This window comes from Zea mays, chromosome 3, assembly GCF_902167145.1.
Source record: "Zea mays cultivar B73 chromosome 3, Zm-B73-REFERENCE-NAM-5.0, whole genome shotgun sequence".
Taxonomy (NCBI): Eukaryota; Viridiplantae; Streptophyta; class Magnoliopsida; order Poales; family Poaceae; genus Zea; species Zea mays.
In genome coordinates this window covers 201,130,958-201,152,763 of record NC_050098.1, presented here as the reverse complement: position 1 = coordinate 201,152,763, position 21,806 = coordinate 201,130,958, and the positions used below count along the sequence as shown (strand labels likewise).

The 21,806-nt window shown below is 48.2% G+C and overlaps 2 protein-coding genes across 2 annotated transcripts; one reads left to right on the top strand and one right to left on the bottom strand.

Moving 5' to 3' along the window:
* Nucleotides 1–6,733: 6,733 nt before the first annotated feature.
* LOC103652480 (agrin) lies at nt 6,734–7,244 on the bottom strand. The gene has a single exon (XM_023302107.1). The coding sequence runs from the start codon at nt 7,217–7,219 to the stop codon at nt 6,734–6,736; it is 486 nt and encodes a 161-aa protein (XP_023157875.1). The 5' UTR covers nt 7,220–7,244.
* A 4,694-nt stretch (nt 7,245–11,938) lies between these two features.
* Nucleotides 11,939–13,993, top strand: LOC103651195 (gibberellin 2-beta-dioxygenase). The gene is made up of 3 exons (NM_001361242.1): nt 11,939–12,487; nt 12,582–12,930; nt 13,320–13,993. The coding sequence occupies exons 1-3, from the start codon at nt 12,093–12,095 to the stop codon at nt 13,569–13,571; spliced, it is 996 nt and encodes a 331-aa protein (NP_001348171.1). The 5' UTR covers nt 11,939–12,092; the 3' UTR covers nt 13,572–13,993.
* Nucleotides 13,994–21,806: the final 7,813 nt, after the last annotated feature.

Below are 21,806 nucleotides of genomic sequence, written 5' to 3'. Positions count from 1 at the left end.
GTAGTAGTATATTACTCAGCAAATGCTGGTGAGATCCACTAATCCTAATCCGCTCAGCCTCTCTGCAGCTCCGGGATCAGAATGTCTGTCGCCTGGGCATGCCGGGCCCCACCAGGCAGGCATGCATTTCTGGCAGGTGCGCAATACAATACTACTTCAATTGTCACTAGGCGTACAGCTGCGGTAGGGGTGGGCATTTTAAAACCGAAACCCGAACCCGAACCGAACCCGAACCCGAATAGACCGAATTATCGGTCTATTCGGGTTTTCGGGTTCGGGTTCGGTTCCTATATGTGCTATATTTCGGGTTATGGGTTCGGGTTCGGTTCCTAAGCTTTAAAACCCGAATAGACCGAATAACCCGAAATATAAAAAACCTCTTAATATATGATGATATTATTATATGATTTATGAGTTTATTAGCTAAAAATTATGATATCATCTTAACGATAGTATATATATCTCAGTATGATATTTTTTATAGTCACTTATTGTAATAATAGTACTTCCAATTAATTATAAATTGTATATATTTTAACAAAAGATAATAGTCTCTCTACTATTCGAGTCTATTCGGTGGACCGAATAGACCGAACCGAAATTGTGGGTCTATTCGGGTTCGGTTCCTAAAATTATTTTGGAAATTTCGGTTCTCATTTTTCATAACCCGAAATTTCAAAAACCCGAATAGACCGAACCGAATTACCCTAATAGACCGAATGCCCAGCCCTAAGCTGCGGCAGCAAATGCCGACTTGTTTAGTATGCGGGTACGGAAATGTTTACTGGAAAGGTGTCTGAAATCATGAGAAAGCTTTGACTAGGGTGGACTTGTTTATGGAATCGAAGCGCCCGTTGCCCCCCCCCCCCCCCCCCCCCCCCCCCACCCAGCTGGCCAGCCACACCATCGCGCGACCCGAGGAGGTTAATTACTAGTAGTGCCGGTACTATACCTTACTTGGTCAAACTAATAAACATTCTATAAGAATATAACCTCAAGTCTCCACATAAAAATGATAAAGTGTACTTGGATACTTAGAGTGATTTCACGTGTAATTCACACAAGTGCAAGTGAAATGAAAGAAACACTATCATATTGTGGATTTTATGGTCCAAATATTTTGGAGGATTATATGTGGGCATATGGTATGCCTCTATAAATTTTCATGAATTTTTTAGGCTATTTGTGTATTATTAATTTCTTTCTACAAAAAATCAACAAAATGCACACAGCTATCCGGATAAGATATCTGGATATCCGAGAAGATTTATCCGAGAAAATATTCGGATATTCGATATCCGACGGATATCAGACATATTGTATTCGAATTCGATATCCGAACAAAATATCCGTATTCGTATCCGATATCCGAAAAAAAGTCTGGATATCCAAAAATTCCATCCGAACCAGTGTTCACCATCTTCGAATCCGGATCCGGACGGATATTTTCCGAACCATATTACATCCCTACTTCCTGTTGAGCACCAATTTGAGCGCGCGGACGGTCCGACCCTGAGGTCGGACGGTCCGCGGTCCGGACGGTCTGCGCCTGTGGGACGGACGGTCCGCGCGTGCGCAGAACAGATTAGGGTTCCGAGTTTTGTGCTACGGTTGTTAGCTGAAATCATGGGATAAGCTCGGAAATTAGTTTGTAAAGGGTCCAGCCCCCCTCCTCTATAAATAGAGAGGTATACGACCGATTTGTAATCATCATCAATCGAATCAATACAACTTCTATTTCGTATTTTACCTTAGGAGTAGTTCTAGTTTAGCCCTAGTTTAGCCTTCCAATCCCCAAATTCTCCACCTCTCCTCGACTCTACGTCGATTAGAGGAGTCTAGGTCGGTCTACCCGAGCCTAGACACCACCTAGGATCTCTCCTCCCCGACGGGGTCCCTCCCGGGAGCGAGATCCAGGCGCCGCCGGCGATCCTCCGCCGCCCCTGCGCACGCGCGGACCGTCCGGCCGTCAGGCAAGGAACCCGAGCTCCTGCACCAGGTCGCGAACCGTCCGGCCCTGCGCCGTGGACCGTCCGCGCCTGACCAGAGAGCACCGCCGCCTCGCGCCAGGTCGCGGACCGTCCGGCCCTGGGCCGCGGACCGTCCGCGCCTGACCAGAGAGCACCGCCGCTGGTTCTCTTGAGTAATTGGCGCCCCCAAAAAGGTGTCAACATACTTTTTGGCGACTCCGCTGGGGAAAACACATATAGACCTATCAAATCGGCCCTCATTGGCTGGTTCAAAGGATAGCTCTGAGGTTTCCACCAGCAATATCATCACACCGACATGGGAAGCCTTGCCGGCTGAAGAACAGCTCCTGTTCGAGGAGCGCCAGGAGCAGCTGATCCAAGAAGCAAAGGCGAAATTCCTGGCTGACTTCAAAGTGGACAGGAACAACAAAGTCATTCGGCAACGGGCGACAGATCTGGCTTCGCTCCGACCTACTACGATTACCCCAAATGTAAGTAGCACCAACGAACTCCAATCTCTTAAAGCTTACATAGACGAACAGCGAGAACAGATGCAAAATATCATAGGGGTTATGCAAAACGATTGTAGGAGACTAGTACGTGCATTTGATAAATCTAGTGTAGCAAATTTTCCTTCACACGAGTTTGAATTAGGAGATAATACACGTAATACATCGGTTAGAGGTTGTCACGACCAGTCACAACCCCCTTTTGGGATGCCGATGGACACGTACCCTGAGCAAACGCAAATCGGCAGTAAACCAGCCGATCTACACATGTCCGGACCGTCCGCTCGCGAGCGCGGACCGTCCGGGTCAGCCACAGCCGGGCCCATTTTTAATGAGTTACCTAGACACGCACCCGAGCCACCACATAGGGCACCGAATTTAAACTACCCAGTCGGACGGTCCGCATACAACGACGGACGGGCCGCACATAATTACGGACGGTCCGGGCCAATGTCCGGACAGTCCGCATATGACCTTTTTGAGGAAGATTGTTACTTGAATCCTCACCCATCCCAGCAACACTCCCAATCACAATATGCAATGCACCAGCCCATTAATTCAAGACTTAGAGCCCAGGAAAGCTTTCCGGCCCCACCTAGAAGGCCGGAAAGAAACGATCAAACATATGAGCCATATAGGGCAAATGGAAATGCACCACGTAGCTCAAACCAATGGGGGGAACGACAACATACTAACATGCAACCAACCCCACCTATGTTTGACCAGAGAGCTGGTGGTCTTGCACCGGCTGCCGTTGATATAGTGAGGGAAGAAATAGCCGGGGCGTTCCGAGATAAGCTCGGAGTAAGCATGATCCCTGGAGGGCAATCATATCGGAAGCCTTATGACAGCCGATTAGATCACCACCCATACCCACAGGGAACCAGGATACCCGAGTTTGCAAAGTTTTCGGGTGACCAAGGAAAGAGCACGCGTGAGCACATAGGCCAGTTCCTAGCACAATTAGGAGAATTGGCCGACACCGAAGCATTCCGTGTGCGTTTATTTTTATTATCCTTAACAGGGACTGCATTCACATGGTATGCCACGCTCCCTCCTAATTCCATTTTGTCATGGGGAGACTTAGAGCAAAAATTTCATGAACATTTCTTCTCTGGTGATTATGAGCTAGATTTAGTAGACTTAGTGACCCTACGACAAGAAAAGGATGAATCGGTTAGTGATTATATCCGGAGATTCCAGGATACGAGAAACCAATGCTTTCAAATTCATTTAACAGAAAAACAACTGGCGGGAATAGCCTTTGATGGATTGCGCTATTATTTAAAAGAGAGATTAGAAGGCATCCAGTTCTTTACTCTAGCACAATTACATCAGAGAGCTTCGGCTTGTGAAAGCCGAAGCAAAGAACTAGTCAGAACGGTTCATCATAATGTCCCTATAGTAGAACACAATCAAAGTAGTTCGGACGATGAACCAAAGAAAGTTTACACTGCCGAAATAGTTTGGCCCGAGCAGGCCAAATCTTCGGCTTGCTTCTCCTTGCAATCAGTTCAAAAGGAACGACATGAGGAGGTTAAGTTTACATTTAATGTCGGCAAATGTGATAAGATATTCGATGAATTACTAAAAAATGGTAACATTAAAATTGATTATATCGTTCCACCTGCCGACAAACTAAAGCGTCGCGCATACTGCAAGTGGCACAACTCATTTTCCCATGCCACTAATGATTGTAATGTGTTCCGACGACAAATTCAATCGGCCATTAACGAGGGACGATTGAAATTTCAGGAGGACACGGAGCCCTTTCCAATGAATGTGATCGACTTTAATAGCAAAAAGGTCCTAATTCGGCCCAACACAGCCGATAAGGGCAAAGACAAAGAAGTCATCATCGGCAACGCACAGGAGGCCGATGGAAACAACAAAATTTCTTGCAGGAAAGTGATGGCCGAGAAGACTCCTGATGGAGGGGAGACACTGAAGGTAACCATCACAAACTCCAGCGCATGGGGGCAAGCACAGACAAGGGGATATGCGCGAGAACCCATACTACGCATCGCGGACGGTCTGGTGTCTAGGCGCGGACGGTCCGTAACATCACCGGACGGTCCGAAGCGTTCCGGCGGACGGTCCGGCAACGTCGAAGAGCCGCGGCGACCACGTACCTTCAAACCACGACGACCAGAAATAGGTACGTGGAAAACTAACACGTTCAAGGCAACTGGTCGGTTGGTAAAATCTAGCCCGACCTTTGATCAATTATTGTCTAAATATGTGAAAAAGAAGGCTGGCTCCAGCGACCGTCCACCAAAGGGACCTCGCTTACCCACCCAGGTGCGACGGCAGGTTAGGCCGATTGGACCACCACACCAATCGGAAAGGACGGGAGGTCATAATGTTCAATTAAGACCTAACATACCTGCATGGACACCTCCACCACCATATCTACCTATGCCATATTCATACACATACATACCTCCACCATACGTCCCAAATCAAATGTTGGGCATGCCACCATACCCACTTAGGATGCCACAGTACCCCGCTTGGGGGCACCCCAAACATCTGTATTCAATAGGTTGACACCTCCAGTACAAGACCGATTGAGAGCCCCTCAATCTGGTCCACAAGCACAGGCCCAGCAAGATTGCCGAACAATTTGGCCCCAAAGGCTGACTAATCCGGCAGGGGGGCATACAGCTACAACCTCCAACAGTACGAAAAAGGGAGACATCATTAAAATAGGAACGACAGATGTCGTCGTACAACAAAATAACGAAGGGCCAATGATTTTTGGTGAATCGGCCAACACAAACAAAAAAGAAAGTACGACTGTCAATAAAATAGCCGATCCAAAATACTCCATGCCCCGATGGTGCCCATCGGGATTGACACGATCGCAAAAGCGAAAATTACAGCGCCTTAGAGCAAAGGAGAATCAGGAGAAGGAGGCGGAAAAAATATTCAATGACACACATCCGCAGTATCCGCCACCACAAAAGAGATGGAGACCAAAGGCCGTTGAGGAAAATCAAACGGCCATAAAGACAGAAAATAAAACAGCAACTGTGCAGCTCTTTGCAGGTATAGCAGACAGTCCGGCTATAAAGACCGGACCAACCGTACAGGGCTCGGACCGTCCGACCCCTGAGGTCGACTCATCCGCAATAAACCATGACACCTGCAACGACGTGCCGACACCCATGGAGGAAGATGACCTGTAAGGAGAAGACCTGGTCGACTACGAAGCTACGCCAGAACACTTGGAAAATTAGGGAAAGCTAGGTGACGGATTGGTCAGGATCAGTATGATGCTCGACGGTGTTGGGACCGACAGTTCGATCAAAGCTAAAGGGGTCACGTCCGAGACCAAGACCACTGTGTACCATCCTAGTAAGTGGCAAGATGCCTAAGAAAACCGATGTGATAACATCGAGTTAGTTACTTTTAGTTCGCTCAGCTCCACCAAAAGGCAGGGGGCATATGTTGAGCACCAATTTGAGCGCGCGGACGGTCCGGCCATGAGGCCGGACGGTCCGCGGTCCGGACGGTCTGCGCCTGTGGGCCGGACGGTCCGCGCGTGCGCAGAACAGATTAGGGTTCCGAGTTTTGTGCTACGGTTGTTAGCTGAAATCATGGGATAAGCTCGGAAATTAGTTTGTAAAGGGTCCAGCCCCCCTCCTCTATAAATAGAGAGGTATACGACCGATTTGTAATCATCATCAATCGAATCAATACAACTTCTATTTCGTATTTTACCTTAGGAGTAGTTCTAGTTTAGCCCTAGTTTAGCCTTCCAATCCCCAAATTCTCCGCCTCTCCTCGACTCTACGTCGATTAGAGGAGTCTAGGTCGGTCTACCCGAGCCTAGACACCACCTAGGATCTCTCCTCCCCGACGGGGTCCCTCCCGAGAGCGAGATCCAGGCGCCGCCGGCGATCCTCCGCCGCCCCTGCGCACGCGCGGACCGTCCGGCCGTCAGACAGGGAACCCGAGCTCCTGCACCAGGTCGCGGACCGTCCGGCCCTGCGCCGCGGACCGTCCGCGCCTGACCAGAGAGCACCGCCGCCTCGCGCCAGGTCGCGGACCGTCCGGCCCTGGGCCGCGGACCGTCCGCGCCTGATCAGAGAGCACCGCCGCTGGTTCTCTTGAGTAATTGGCGCCTCCAAAAAGGTGTCAACACTTCCTTTAGCACAAACTCTAGTTTAATCGGTAAAACTGTTTCGTGTCTTTTAGTTTTACAGGTAGCTTTTTTTAAGTAAAATTACGCTGTTTTGGTAATCCTGTTTACCAAAACAAATCTCTACAACTATTAAGAGCCATTTGTAGACTGCCCCCGCTCCCGTCCAGCAACGGCCTCCCGCACCGCACGGCAGCACGCCGCAAACCCCTGCACAATAGCTGCTGTCCAGCCCCCGCCCCTGCTCCCCCACGCTGCGCGCGTCCGTGATGCCGGGGATCTGCAACCCCCATCCCCGAGCCGACCTCGCAGTAGCCGCGTCGCGCCACGCGGGCGCCCGCGCAGGTCGCCTCGGGGCAGCCGCACCAGTACGTGACCCCGTCGGCGCCGCAGACCGGGTCTGGGCGGAAGCACCGCACGGGGCACAGCGGAACGTCAGCTTCCCCGTCAGCTACGGTGGCCGCGCAGGGGTCGCCGGACTCCGCCGACGCCGACCCGGCGGCGGGCACGGGGGCAGAGGAGGCTAGGGTTTGCGCGAGGAGGAGCGAGAGCGTCGCGAGGAGGATGAGGTGGACGAGGCGGGAGGACGGCATGCCGGGCGTCGCCGGCGAGGGGCGAGAGTCAAGGCGACCTTCGGGGTCCGTCAGGAGGAGCCCGCGGCGGTGGGGACGGTTGAAATTACGGCCGTGGAACCCCGTCGGCGCTTTGAGAAGTTTCCGTTGGCGACGCGTCGGCGTCGACGACGTGGTGGGTGTGGTGGGTTGGACTTGGCTGGACCGCGTTGGCATTGGGTTGGCCGCCTGCTCTTGTTCCTTTTTGCCTTGTGAGTTGTGACCTGCAACGAGTGATCCGTCAAAATACTCTATATTAGCAATAGATTTAAAAACAACGTTAAGAGAATTTGTAGGATTTCTCTCGTTCTTTGTTTCTTTGTATACACAATAAAAGTACGTGGTTTTAGCTTCTAAAGTCAAACTTTTTTAAAAAAATCGATCAAGTTTATAGAAAAAAACATTTGTATCTACAATATCGCCTGATTGTATCAGAAAATCGTGACTGACTGTTTCCCTTGCCTAATTTATTGTGTTTCCTTTTTATTCTGTGTTTTCTTTCTGAGGGCATGCATGATTATATTCCTCGAGCTTCCGATTAACCTCGAGCTCTGGACATCACAATTAAAAACTGTTCTCGTAGCTCGTGCCGACAATGGCGACCTCTGTTGAGCGGCACCTGCCCCCCACCCGTGGTCGACCATTGTGCCTCCCAAGAGCTTCAACATGTTCTGCTCCGGTGGCCCAGGAGGCAAGCGTCGCACCCGCCCCGATTTTGATTCCATGGAAAAATACAACATTCCCGCCAGACTGGCGATCATCGTACCTCCTGTGCCTCGAGGTGGAGCCAGCCGTCTGCGACTCGCGTGGCGAGGCCACATCTGACGCGTGGGTGCGGCGCCACCCGGCGCTTGTCCGGCTCACGGGCAAGCACCCCTTCAACTTAGAGCCTTTGGTGTCGTGGCTGATGGCGCACGACTTCATCACCCCGGCACCGCACCACTACCACTACTAGAAAAATGTCGGCTAGAAACCGACGTTCTTACTCTAATAGATCAACGTTCTTATGTTAAGAATATCGGCTTACCGACATACGTGGTGGTGGGGCTCGTGACTCTCGTGAGACGCCCCGCCAAGCTGACCATGGAGTAGCTGGTGACGGAGTTCGAGGCCTTGGAACTCCCCGTGACGCTGGTATGCGCGGCCAACCAACACAAGGAGCATAACAGGGTGTGCCAGAAAGTGGGCTTGAACTGGCCTCAGTGCCATCTCCACGTCCATGCAGTGCGGCACGCGCCTCTGCGACATGCTGTGTCACTACGGCGTCATGGGCGCCACGGACGACGTCGTCAATGTGTGCTTCAATACTGATTCGTTAGAAATACTAAAACATTTATAATTTGGAACAGTCTTACCACATGGATTTAACATATCATAGTGATGTTTGTATTTCTGTATCTATGTTTTATACTAAATTTTAACTCCCGTGGCAACGCACGGGCATCCACCTAGTTTATATTGAACACCGGATAAATAAGTAACCATAATGCCTTTGTTTTCTTCGTCTCTTTTTTCATGGGAGAGGACTTTCCATTCGCTCGTCTTCTTCCGTAAAACTGCATGCGCATCCCTGTGGCCTGTGGGCATCCTGGCGGCAGCATCCGCGCACCGGTGTCTGTCCCGGTCGCATGACCCGTCACCCGACGACGGCGCCCCCAGCATGACCTGGCCCCGGCCGCAACTCTGATGACGACGCCCCTCGGCGCATACCCGATACCGGCCTGCGCGGGATCCCAGCGGCGGAGGCTCGGCCGTGCACCTTGAAACCGGCGCCGCAGTAGTCCTACTCCTACGCATCCACGGCGACGCTCTGCCCCCGCAGGGGGTGGGCGTTCGGGTTACCCGAAAATTTCGGGTCGGTTAATTCGGGTTTTTAAAATTTCGGGTTTTGAGAATCGATACCCGAAATTACAACGGGCTTTGCAATACCCGAAAATTCGGGTACCCGAAATTTCGGGTTCGGGTTCGGGTATTCCCGAACTACCCGAACTATTGTGTCGGCTTCATAAAAACACATACACTCTATTAAATTAGTATAAAAATATAGTTTGAATAATGATATACATGGACATATAAAACACAAGCAATCTACAATCACAAGTTTTGCGCACATACACATAATTATAAATGTACAAATTAATAATTAAGCATGACATGAGTACATGACGCATGAAAGTTCGGGTAATTCGGGTATTTCGGGTACCCGATTGTGATACCCGAATTACCCGAACTAAATTCGGGTTTTGTAAGTTGCTACCCGAAATTCTCGAATAAAATTCGGGTTTCGGGTATTTCGGGTTCGAGTATTCCGGGTTCGGGTTACGGGTTTTTTGCCCAGCCCTCTCTGGCCCTCTGCCCCACCCTTCCATCCACGGCGACGCTCTGCCCCCGCACCTCACGCCGCTCACAACCATGTCAAGACGGGCCATGCCCTGGTAGCCGCGCCTAGGCGAGCTGTGCCTGAATACCCGTAGAATTTTAGTCCCTACGATCCCCTACTATCTCTACAATGGACGTGTTCTCTTTGTGCATTGATAAAACTAGCCTTTTTACATTATATATTTAGCATGCGTAAGATAAAATTAGTATAAGCTATTTTTTCGGATTTATTCCATACTACATCCCTATCTATCTATGAAGACAAAAAAGAATTTGATTAAAATGCATTCCCAGTCTTCCATATATTGTGTCGCTTGATCCCTAAACTCTCAAAACCATAAAAGCGAGTACTAAAAATTGGCCGAACCATCCAAAATATATATGAGCATCTACGTCGGTGGAATTTAGATAGACCGGTCATTTCCCCGATTTCTAGAGTTTAGAAATTCAATAACATAACCGTAAACGCCCCGGCAGCTGCGTTAGGTCACGCCGCTCACAACCATGAACCATGTCAAGACGGGCCATGCCCTGGTACGGTGGCCGTGCCTAGGCAAGCTGTGCCTGAATACCCGTGGAATTTGGATAGTCCAAATCCGGATTAGATGGACCGGCCAAGTTTTAGTGTCCATTTTTCTGATTTCTAGAGTTTAGAAATCCAATAACATAACATATCAAGTTCAAGGACCACAAAATATATTTTTACTTAATAATTACATATGCAATAGATCTACTATTATTATAACTATCAACATGAGAATTCATATGACTTACAAAAAAAAATACTAGAATCATAAGATTTATTTACAAGTTGTACCTCATGGTAACTTGACTATCTGTAATACTTTTATGGTGTGATAACTTGGTACCCCTATAGACAATGAATTTTGACCATATTACTGATTTTTATAGCGACACATTGTAAAATAGCAAGCAAGATCTCAAGGAAATCAAAACTAGATGCAATCACCCTTTTGGGCTAAATGCAACAATAATGGATGTAGTGCTCTCATATACAGAGGAGATGATTTTTATCCTAGTTGGAAACAACTTTAGAAAAACATTTAGTAAGTTTCCTACTTAAACCCCGATTAAAAATAAACCAATTCGGAATCTACGAAAATCGGCCTAATTAGCTTTGAAACTCGGTTTGGCCGAATTTTTGTAGTGTAGCCGGCCTGACAATAGAAGGTGGACTTGTCTGCCATGCGAGACCGTGTGACTGACTTTAACGACTCAATGTTTAGTTGTTGACATGATGTGCTTCTATGTTCGGACACTTTTTGAGTGTCAGCCGAGCGGGAATGGTTGCTCCAGCGTCCAGCGTCCCGAGCACAGGCCGTTCTTGCCCAACCTGGTGCGCCGGCCCCATCAGCCATCAAGCGAAACAGGCCGTTCTTGCCCAACCTGGTGCGGCAGCTGTGGTGCAGATCCAATCTACGTTTTGTTCGATTCAGATGTGTATTAAATCGTGATGTAACCATTATTTAGATTAGAAGAGATTTTTGTTTTCTGTTTTCAATAGTTTTAGCGACTTATGAGAAACTTTTTTTTTGTATGCTCAACTGAGCGCATATACCGTAGGGACCGATGGACCCGGCCGGAGAGGCACAACACATGATGACATGACCGCCTTTCTTTCCGACGACACAGCCGCCTAATCTCCGGACCTGCCTTCGACGCCGATCTCTGGTCTCAGTGGCTCACGGCAACAGGGAGAATAATTTAGCGAGACACGGGAACGGGTCGTGAGGAAAAAAAGCCTGGCAGCATCATGGCCGGTGCCGTTCGGACCCCAGGCATGGCAGTTATTGATGAGCCGAGTCACCGACCTGCCAAGAAAGGATACCGGATCAAGGGCAGGTCCATCTCATCTTAGCTATAGCTCAGTCAGACGTCGTCCCTAACCAAACATCATCTTCACTGCCTCACTCTTATCTGAACAGTGACCAGCCGGCTGGGACTGGGACGAGGGCCGGGGCGCCGTGGGACACGGCTATTGGCCGACGTGCAATCGCCGGGCATGCGTTCCCCGTTGAGCCATGCATGCAGCGCGGCCGGCCGGTCCTGCCACCGGTGGATCGCGTCCGGACACGTCACGGCCCGGCCCCGGACTGCCCTGGCTCCATCGGCACCATGCACCCAAAGCGATGCACCCCGGCCCTGATGCATCATTTTCTTCTCCCTGTCAGATGGGACCCCATCCCGGCACGGCAGCCAGCCAGCCAGCCAGGTCAGGTGCAGTCCCTTCCCTTCTCGCTTCGCCCCCGGCTAGACCTCAGGCTGATCTATATATACACCCCCACGAGCTCTCCCACTTCTCCCCCCACATGCACTTGCTGCAGGAGCAGCCGTAGTACACACGCACACCGCCTCGACTCGACTCCCACCTCCCCTGTTCTCACCGTGCTTGCCCTGTTTCGACCTCTGCCCATCCGCGCTCGCGTGCCCGCCGTACAGTACAGGCCAGACAGCCATGGTGGTGCTCGCCAAACCGCCTGTCGTCGACCAGATCCCGCTCCTGCGGTCCCCGGGCCCCAGGGACAGCTTCTCGGGAGTGCCGGTCGTCGACCTGTCCAGCCACGGCGCGGCGCGGGCGATCGTCGACGCCTGCGAGCGCTTCGGGTTCTTCAAGGTCGTCAACCACGGCGTGGCCGCGGCCACCATGGACAGGGCCGAGTCCGAGGCCGTCAGGTTCTTCGCGCAGGCGCAGGCGGACAAGGACCGCGCGGGGCCGGCGTACCCGTTCGGGTACGGCAGCAAGCGGATCGGGCTCAATGGCGACATGGGGTGGCTCGAGTACCTCCTCCTCGCCGTCGACGCCGCGTCGCTCTCCGACGCCTGCCCCGTGCCCTCCAGCGCCGCGTTCCGGTGAGTATATATTTATATACATGCGACTGCGAGTTTGTTCCGTTCTGCCATGGCCATGCCAGCCAATTGACCGCTACTCTCCACCCGCATGCAGGAGCGCGCTGAACGAGTACGTCGCGGCCGTGCGGAAGGTGGCGGCGCGTGTGCTGGAGGCGATGGCGGAGGGCCTGGGCATTGCGGACGCGGACGCGCTGAGCTCCATGGTGAGCGGCGCCGGGAGCGACCAGGTGTTCCGCGTGAACCACTACCCGCCCTGCCCCGCGCTGCAGGGCCTGGGCTGCAGCACCACGGGCTTCGGCGAGCACACCGACCCGCAGATCATCTCCGTGCTCCGCTCCAACGGCACCTCCGGCCTGCAGATCGCGCTCCGCGACGGCGCGCAGTGGGTCTCCGTGCCCTCCGACCGCGACGCCTTCTTCGTTAACGTCGGCGACTCGTTGCAGGTGGGCGTTTTGATTTTTTTTTTTGGCACGTGACACCAGTTCCCTTGCTGCGTGGCCCGCGCGCTCGAGTGTGTTTTCGTGTCCGCCGTTCGTCTACAGTGCCGCACCAACGAGCTCGCTAGATTCTGCGGTACTATTATAAAATCTAGTGCCGCTCGTGAACCAAGTCAAACTGAAAAGGCCACCCCGCCCACGGCCCACCCACACACACGGGATGCCGGCCAGGAGGCCAGTCAACTCACCATGGCCTCCGGGCTCCGGCTCCCGTCAGTCACCACGCACGAGCATTAAAATAAGTGAACCAAACCACACCACACCACACGACGGCAACACACCTTGATCCGCATGTCTCACAGGGACGCGCGCGTGCTGTGGTGTCTTGCGTGCAGGTGCTGACCAACGGGAGGTTCAGGAGCGTGAAGCACCGGGTGGTGACCAACAGCCTCAAGTCCAGAGTTTCCTTCATCTACTTCGCGGGGCCGCCGCTGGGGCAGCGGATCGCGCCGCTGCCGCAGGTGCTGGCGGAGGGAGAGGAGAGCCTGTACAAGGAGTTCACGTGGGGCGAGTACAAGAAGGCCGCGTACAAGACGAGGCTCGGCGACAACAGGCTGGCCCAGTTTGAGAAGCGTAGCAACATCTAGCTAAGCTAGCAAGGCGCGCGGCCCGGGCATGCACGCCGCGTCTTCACAGGACAACAATAACAACCACCATGACGAGCGAGTTACTTGCAAGAAATGATGACAAGGAAGAAGAAGAAGAAGAAGGTGAAGACGATGATGTGAACAGCCAGGGAGCGTAGTGACTACTCCAGTAGCTAGATTTTTTTGTGTGGTGGGTGCAGGGTTTCCGCAAAGTTGCTAATGGCCTGTTCTGGTGCTTGCGGTGGGGTTAGTTGCCTATTTCGGTATGCTGGAGCTGGACGGGCGATGAGCCGCCGCCTGTAATTAGGGTTAACCATGATAGCATGCAGCGAAGCGAAGGGGACGATCCTCTCTGGCTCCGTAGCTTCCCACGTTTGCTTCCTTGTGCTTTCCCTTTCCTGGTTTATATATATTTTCGTATATTTAAGCATCAATTCGCGCGTATGTATTGTGGTGTAAATGGAGGTCTGTGTGTGCGCCTGTGTGGGCCTCGTTCTGCCTGCTCCGCCTCCATCCACTGATCCACGGCCATTCCTTTCCTGTCGAGCGGTCGCTTTCGGGCACAGGACTTCCTTGCGCACTTTTTGGCCGTTTAAATGCACTGGTGGCAAGATCTCTGTATTCAATGGATGTGTTTATTCAAAGCACCGGCCGGCTCCCTTCCTTTTCACTCGGCTTTTTGGTCCCCTGCGTGGCCTGAGGACGCTCGCATGTACATCCAGTTGCTATCGGCTTGCATTGGATAGCTTGGAGAGCTGTCTTAGACCAAGTATAATAAGGCTGACCAGATGGTATAATAAATTGAAATAGATGGGCTAAGCGTTGCAAATATAGGTCAGATTTTTTCGTTCAGTATGAGCACGGTTCAAAAGCAAAGCAAGAGTCCAAAGTATGGTCCATCACGAAAGCGGGCCTCGACCGAACCTTCAATTCTAGCCTTTCAAGCCCCAGCAAGACACGCATGTATGTGTCAGGCCTATTGCTTACTTTCTTTAATTTAGTAAGCTATAAACTTTATATGATTATAATATTTGGACTTTATGTTGTCAAATGATGCTCGCGTTGTTTAATATTTTTAATTTGGTAAGCTATACATTTTATTCATTGTACTGTTTGGACTTTATATGGTTCAATATTGGGCCGGCATAACCCGATCCCGATGAAGATACTACGTGCTTTAGGACCGAGTTGGATCACTGCTTCTACTTTTTGGGTAGGCCCTACAAGACCCGAAAGATTTTTAGAACTTCTGATTCTAAGCCTATTTGGTCCGAAGCACGATGAGTCCGGGCAATTTCCAACACTAGACGAGCTCCAAATAGCTTCATATGACTAAAATTCTAGGTGGTACGATGGGAATACAAAAGAGAGAATAAAGTAGGTGCTTCGTGGGAGCTCGACCCAGCGCATTCTAACAGGAGAAAGAGCATACTTGTAGTCTAATGCGGGAGTTAAGGTTGGCTCTTTCTTTTTACAGTGAATCCATATGATTCATCTCTGAACATTAAATATTTTCCGCTTTAATTTAATCCACTTAGAGCCATCTAAGAATATGCTTACTATATGTATTGATTTTATTGTTGGCTCTTGATAATGTGGCAGAAGTATGGAGACTTCGGTTGGTTCTTCTATTATCCTAGCTCTAAAAGGCCATGTTTGTTTACCTCTCGACTATATAATCTAGCTTAAATAAGTTAAGAGACAAACAAGCTTAAAGCAACACGAATTACTGGGATGGATTATATAATCTAGATACCTAGATTATAATAATACATAAGCATATCATTACTCCCCTATGTCGACATGAGTTAGTCATTTTAGATTTGTCCTAAGTCAACCGCTATCAACTTTGATAGGTTATGTCAAAGGTTTCATAAGATTTTACAACATAAAAACAAAGTATTATATTCATCATTACTTAAACTATCATAGTGTGCAATTCTTTTAGTTTAAAATAATTTAATCTTATAAAGTGGATTATATAATCTATATAAAATAAGCTAGATTATATAATTCTACAAGGAAACAAATTGGCCCTAACCCTGGCAAAGCTATCGATGCTTAACCAAACAGATTTAAGGCTAATCGCAATGATACTTTTATATGAGTATCATCCTAGGCTGTCACATAGATATTTTTAATGACATGGTAGTATTTTTAAAAGAGATAAAAGTGAAACTCTCTTAACAATATTATTAAGAGAGTGATTAAATGCACTAGAGCTAATAGTTAGTTAGCTAAAAAATTGCTATCGAAATTAGCTAGCTAACAAACAACTAGCTAACTAATAGCTAATTTACTAAAAATAGCTAATAGTTGAACTATTAGCCAGACCCTTTGGATATCTTCAGCTAATTTTAACGGTTAGCTATTAGCTCTAGTACATTCAAACACCCTATAAAATTTTTCATGAGTCATAAAACTAAATTATATAAAACGTACGACGAAACTTTTATGAGAAGTATATGTTTTATTCATGTTTCACTTTATTTATATGACAGGGTAATCACGAAGATAATGTTATAAGATTTAGTAAAATTGTCCGAAGAACTTGTTTGGTTGATGGAACAATCCTAGACGTTCGTTTGCTGTGTGGCCAGCTCTTTACTTGGGAAGTTTCGAACCACACAATCCTTAACTACGTGCAGTGTGTGATTGTGTGCCTGTATATGCCGATCAATAATCGAGCAATGATATTTGTCGCTGAAATATTACCTGTATCAAAGGAGTAGGATCTGTGTGCATCATATCGATTGTCATGTTGTCTATGGGAGTAAATTACCATGAAGCATGAAGTTGATACTAAGCTATAGTGCTGCTCTTATGATTACCTTGGGCTTGGCCAATTTTATAATGAAGGCTAACAGTATTATGACATCAAACGAACAAATTATGATTACAAAAATATATATTACGACATATCTATTGGTACTAATTGGATGTCATAAATATTGATTTTTTTCTTTATATTTGGTCCGATTTTAAACCATTTAGTGTAGGATAATTTCAGAAGTCGATTGATTTATCTTCCCAAAACTTAGTCAAACTCAAAATCATTTTGCTTAGGTTAGTTTGAGAAATATATGTATTTCATAACCGAGGAGCAATGAACTTTTTTTTGTGGCTCCGTGATTAAGGCCAAGAGACGATAGAACAGGCTGTCATTCGCGCTCGCGCACGTGTTGAAGGCGTGGTACAGCGAGACGTACGTACTGCACCGCAGATCTATAACGTCACGTACGGCGCGGTACGGGTCCCTCTCTCACACGGCGAACAAGTGTAGGAGGACGGGTAAACCAGTAACCGAAGGAGGTGGGGCCGTGGGGGCCTGGCAGCCTGGGGAGAGGAGCCCCAGAGCCGCGGCCTGCAGGACAGAAACCTCGCCTCGCAGCGGGACTGTCGACCACGGAAGGGAGGGACCGCCTGGTGCCTGGACCCGGACAGCGACGCTCTGCCCGGCCGCTGCTGCGCGCTGGCCAATCGGAAACTGCGACGACCGGCCACGCTTATGTGGCGGGCTGGCGGCGCTGGTGCCAGCTCACAGCCCAGTCGCCGCCGCCTGCCTGCGTGCCCGTGGTCAAAAGCTAGCTCGTGCCAGCGAGGACGACACCGCTTTCAATTCGCCAACGTACAGTACGTGCCGTGCTCCACGTCGTTAATGGCATGCAGCGTACGATCTTGCATGCCACCGGTACCAGTGTGTGTGTGTGTGCAGTGTAACAGCCATAAAACACGTCCGATCTAGAGATTAGAGAGTGATCGATCGAGACCAAGAGCTGGGCTGCCACGTCTTGTGTATTGCATGGCAAGCTACGCTGGCTAGTGACTATCCGCAACGCTTGCGCGCCCTCTCCTCTTGCGTAGGGGGCCTCTACGCCCGCAGCGGCTGACGCTAGAGAGCCCCCTACGCGCTACAGCCGTAGGGGTTGGCACGCGTATCTCCCAGATCAAGGGGATCATTGTTCATCCTCTACAGCACTGTGCTGTGAGGCCTCGAGTAATTGTTAGTAGATAAAAATTTGGTAATAAATATAGAAAATGATATTTTATAGTTGTAGTGAAGTATAGGAGGAGTTTTTAGTGGGAACCGCTGCGGAAGATGAAAATATAGAGAGTGAAATGTTAATGATGTTACCCAAAAAGTGATATAAGGGAAAAAAAATTAGGAGTAACGCTTGCAGATTTTTTTAAGCCGTTGCTAGTGATGATCGGGGTGGGGGGGGGCACGGGGATTTTTGCCGCTGGCGCTGCCACTCTCGGCTAGGGCAGTAGGAGCACCACCGGAGGAGGTGTTCTGTCCGCCTGTGAACCATTGTTGCATTGCAGTCTTCTTTGCGGCAAAGTTCATGACAGCAAACGAGTATGAGTGTATATGTACTTTGACCTCGTGCACCATCGTTCACCACGTACGCAGCAGCAGTAACCCAACAAACAACCGGTTGTTATGCTATCTCCATAAGCTTCCTCGTACTCAAGTCTTATTTTAAACTCTACTCTATCTATAATACAAAACAATGTTTTGCGTGACCATATACACAATCAGTTAGCTATAGTCTTAAGAGCGAACCCGTCGTCACTCCTGTATTTCAGGTTCATCATACATGTTTTTGCATTTTATTTTTTAAAACAACCGTAGAAGTGGCCCGGAAGCACAGGCCACGTTCATTTTCATAAGTATAGGTTGCACCTTCTGTGTTGCCAGTTTGGTATGGCTTCTGAAGCCGTTTTATGATAAACAACATAAAATCAGTTGACTTCAACTCTTCACCCAAGAAACCCTTTTAATGATGCTCTCATTGAGGACAAGTGAAAGGTGAAACCGAAAGTAGTGGCTTCGTCTGATTTCACCTTACACTGATCGGCTTTGCATGAAATTCTATAAGGATATGTTTTTAAGAAGACTCTATATACAGTTATGCCAAATAATTTACCAAAACAGATTTAGCTCCACCAATAAAACTCTTTATGGAGCTGAAGCAAAAGAGAAAACAACTTTATCAGTGAAGTAAACCATACCAAACTGAGATTTAGTGATGTAATCATTCTAAAGTTCTTTTTAGGCTTTCGTATTACATTAAATTGGTCTAGATAGGAGTTTTGTCTACTAGGATATGCTCCCCAGTTTTAATTGTACTTTGGCCAATAATTTATTAGAGCATCTTCAAGAGACTCTTCATTTTTTGCTTTCTGTTTATCTTTTCATTAATATTACACTTTATATGTAGCATCTCATTCCAACAGACTATCTATCTACTTTGGCTAGTCAGGTGGTTAGCCAAGTTTGACTAGTGAGAGAGTTAATTTGGAAAGTTGGATAGCTTGGCGAGTTAGCTAGTCTATTAGAGAATTATTTTGTCATTGAATAGCTAAAATTTGGCTTGACTAGTCATTTAGCTAGTTTATTAGAGATGCTTTTAATTTAACGTTACAGTGTTTAGTATACAAGTCAAGTTAAATTCAACATCAATTGACAGGAACTAAAATCGATGTGTGGGAGAGATTTATTTCACTCGATTTTTTGTTATTCTCTTCTCTTGTTCACGCGGCCTGCTATGACTTTAATCCAGCTTCTAAAATATTTTGTCTTTTTTTATTATAGCTGCAGCAACTACGGCTGCAGTGCACCCGTCTCTAAAGAGAGAGTAAGGTAAAGAAGAAAAATCAGGTGGATACGTTTACCACCGTGTTTTGGGCCCGCGGACGTACACAGTTTATGGGCCGTCGCTGCTGCTGCTGGGTATGTGTCGACAATTCCTGGCCCTCTCATGGCACATACGCAGGATAATTTTTGTTGAGAACTAAAGAAAAAATGACCTCGTCATCTCCACACTATTAATCTATACACTATATAATCTATCAGTTTCAATTTTACAAAACTCACCAAACCAAATCACTTCAACATACTTAACCTATACTAAATCCACCGAACAAATTACACCTAGATTCAACATACCGTAAAAACCGACAGTTCAGATTGCTAAATAGCTCATTCCTTATACAAATCTAATGGACAAAATTATTTGGATCATTCTTCATCTCTCTCCCTTCCTCGTGACTCTGTCGCCAGCCTCCCACACGACCATGCTGCCCATCCCCTCACTCACGCCGCTGCCGTCGATCTCTCTCATCTTTGAGATTGTAGTGTTTGCACGAGCTATATGCTAGTTCAGAGAAAAAAAAACAATTATCTAACGGTGAAGAAATATATATTTTCTATGTTTGTTTAGTAGAAGGGGATTAAAAGAATTTTAGCTCCTTCAAACCTCTTCTTCGAAAAAATGTTATTTGAATGTGTTGACACCCCTTCACTTTTATGCAATTAACAAAATATTCATTTTTTACATCCTCGAGCAGAACGGGCTGACGCTGGTGTTACGATGGATCAACTTCGACTCAAGGCGTTGTGCATCGTCTCCTGCGTCAGCAGGCGCCTGCGGGCCTTCGCGAAGCGAGCTCTGCATCTCCCGAGCCCTGCCGATGGTGGCCCAACCGAGAGTATACAATGACAATACTTATTGATTAGAGATTATAAACTCACACCGTGAACAATATAGTCTCGACCATGTGTCTATATACATTCTACTGAAGACAACATTATTCTGATCTATATTAATAAAAAGGTGATTACCGTATTGTTTATGCCTTTTTGTGATCGACGAAGAGTACACAACATACTGCACTGCTCAAGTTTCTGCACTATTTACTATACTGTTTGTTGATAGTCTGCCGATCTAAGAAACGATATGGATAATCAATGTATCATTTTCTCTCGCATCGCCCATCGCGCCATGCATAATCTCCATCTCCATCGAGACTAGCTTCCGCCTCCGAGCCACGGAACTAGACGAAATCTTCATTATATATTATAGATAGCCACGCCATGATGTTGTAGATGAGCACGACACACAAATTTACATGGAAAACCTTTTCAATACGAAGAGAAAAACCACGAACAACAGCCATTCGAAACATTCACTATATATGGCGTGTTTATAGAACGTCATCCGTAGACGACGACTTACAAGAAGAGTAAAAAGACGACGCACTGCAAACCCTAACTAGTGTCACTAATATGCCAACACGACCTCTATGTGCAAAATTTAGATTACAAACTCAACGTGGGGGCGTCGAGCACGCGCTCAAGCACGCGCTGAGAAGCCACATGAGGCGCTACCACAGCGCCCCGGTCCCCATGGCATAGGAGTGCGACGAGCGAGACGACGCTGCTAGTGCCCATGGGATGGACATGGATGATGCTGAGGTGAAGTTGAAGGAAGCGAGAGGCCTGTTGTGGTTCAGAATATTGTTAGGCCGGTGCCAGTGAAGGCGGTAGCAGAGGCGAGAGGGGGCGTATGGAGGCAGGAGCTGGGCTGGAGAGGGTCGTGAGTGTGTGGGAGCGGGGCGACGGCTGCGCCCGGCGATAGCATGTCTGTCCCTTGCTCTTTTCTGCACTGGAGCACGTGTCCGGGCGGGAGAGGGCGAGAGGGGAGCGAGAAGTGGGCGACATGCTAGTGCGGACGAGATTACAGGCGAGAGCGATGGACGAGAGCGACATTGCGGCTTCTGATTGGTCCACGTGTGGTAGCCGTTGCGAAAAAATGCATTTTTTTACAAAAGTCACTAATTTCATTCCTAATCTCTCTATAAATATCTCTACCCGGTGGAGCTCATTCCATACACCATTTCATCCCCAATCTCCGGTGCAAGCGATGAAATAAATGTGTATGAGTTACTTAATTCTAAAATAGAAAAGCTGACGTGGCGATAGCTAAGGCTATAGTCTGCTGCAGGCTGTGCACTGGAGCAGTATGGATGAGAGTGGAGTCGAGAGCTAACGTGACAATGAGGGGATGGTGTATTGGAAACAACCTTAGCTATGTTTTCATATATGGTTCCATGCCTAATTCTAAACCTATATTGGTTATTGTCTTATTCACTTGGCAAATTTAAAAGAGTTAAGTGTTCTTATATCACGATTTGATGATTACTTACAAAGTGTTCTTCTCGTTAAGTGTTTAGAAATAAAAATGGTCATGGTTACAATTACTTATGTTGAATGTTATACGCATGGTAGTAGTCTTAGACAATGGTCCCAACTTATTACTCTTTATGAATTGTTTAGCCCTGAGATCATGTCCATAGCAACAATTCATTTTTGCCTACAACTGAGATCTACACTCTAATGCTTAAGTACATGAAGATTATCTATAATTGCATACCAACGTTAACGATAAC

Bases quoted from the DNA above. Each gene is read 5' to 3' on its own strand.
- LOC103652480 (XM_023302107.1), bottom strand. From the start codon at position 7,219: ATGCCGTCCTCCCGCCTCGTCCACCTCATCCTCCTCGCGACGCTCTCG.
- LOC103651195 (NM_001361242.1), top strand. From the start codon at position 12,093: ATGGTGGTGCTCGCCAAACCGCCTGTCGTCGACCAGATCCCGCTCCTG. The intron at 12,488-12,581 runs GTGAGTATATAT...ACCCGCATGCAG, and splicing joins CCCTCCAGCGCCGCGTTCCG to GAGCGCGCTGAACGAGTACG. The intron at 12,931-13,319 runs GTGGGCGTTTTG...TCTTGCGTGCAG, and splicing joins ACGTCGGCGACTCGTTGCAG to GTGCTGACCAACGGGAGGTT.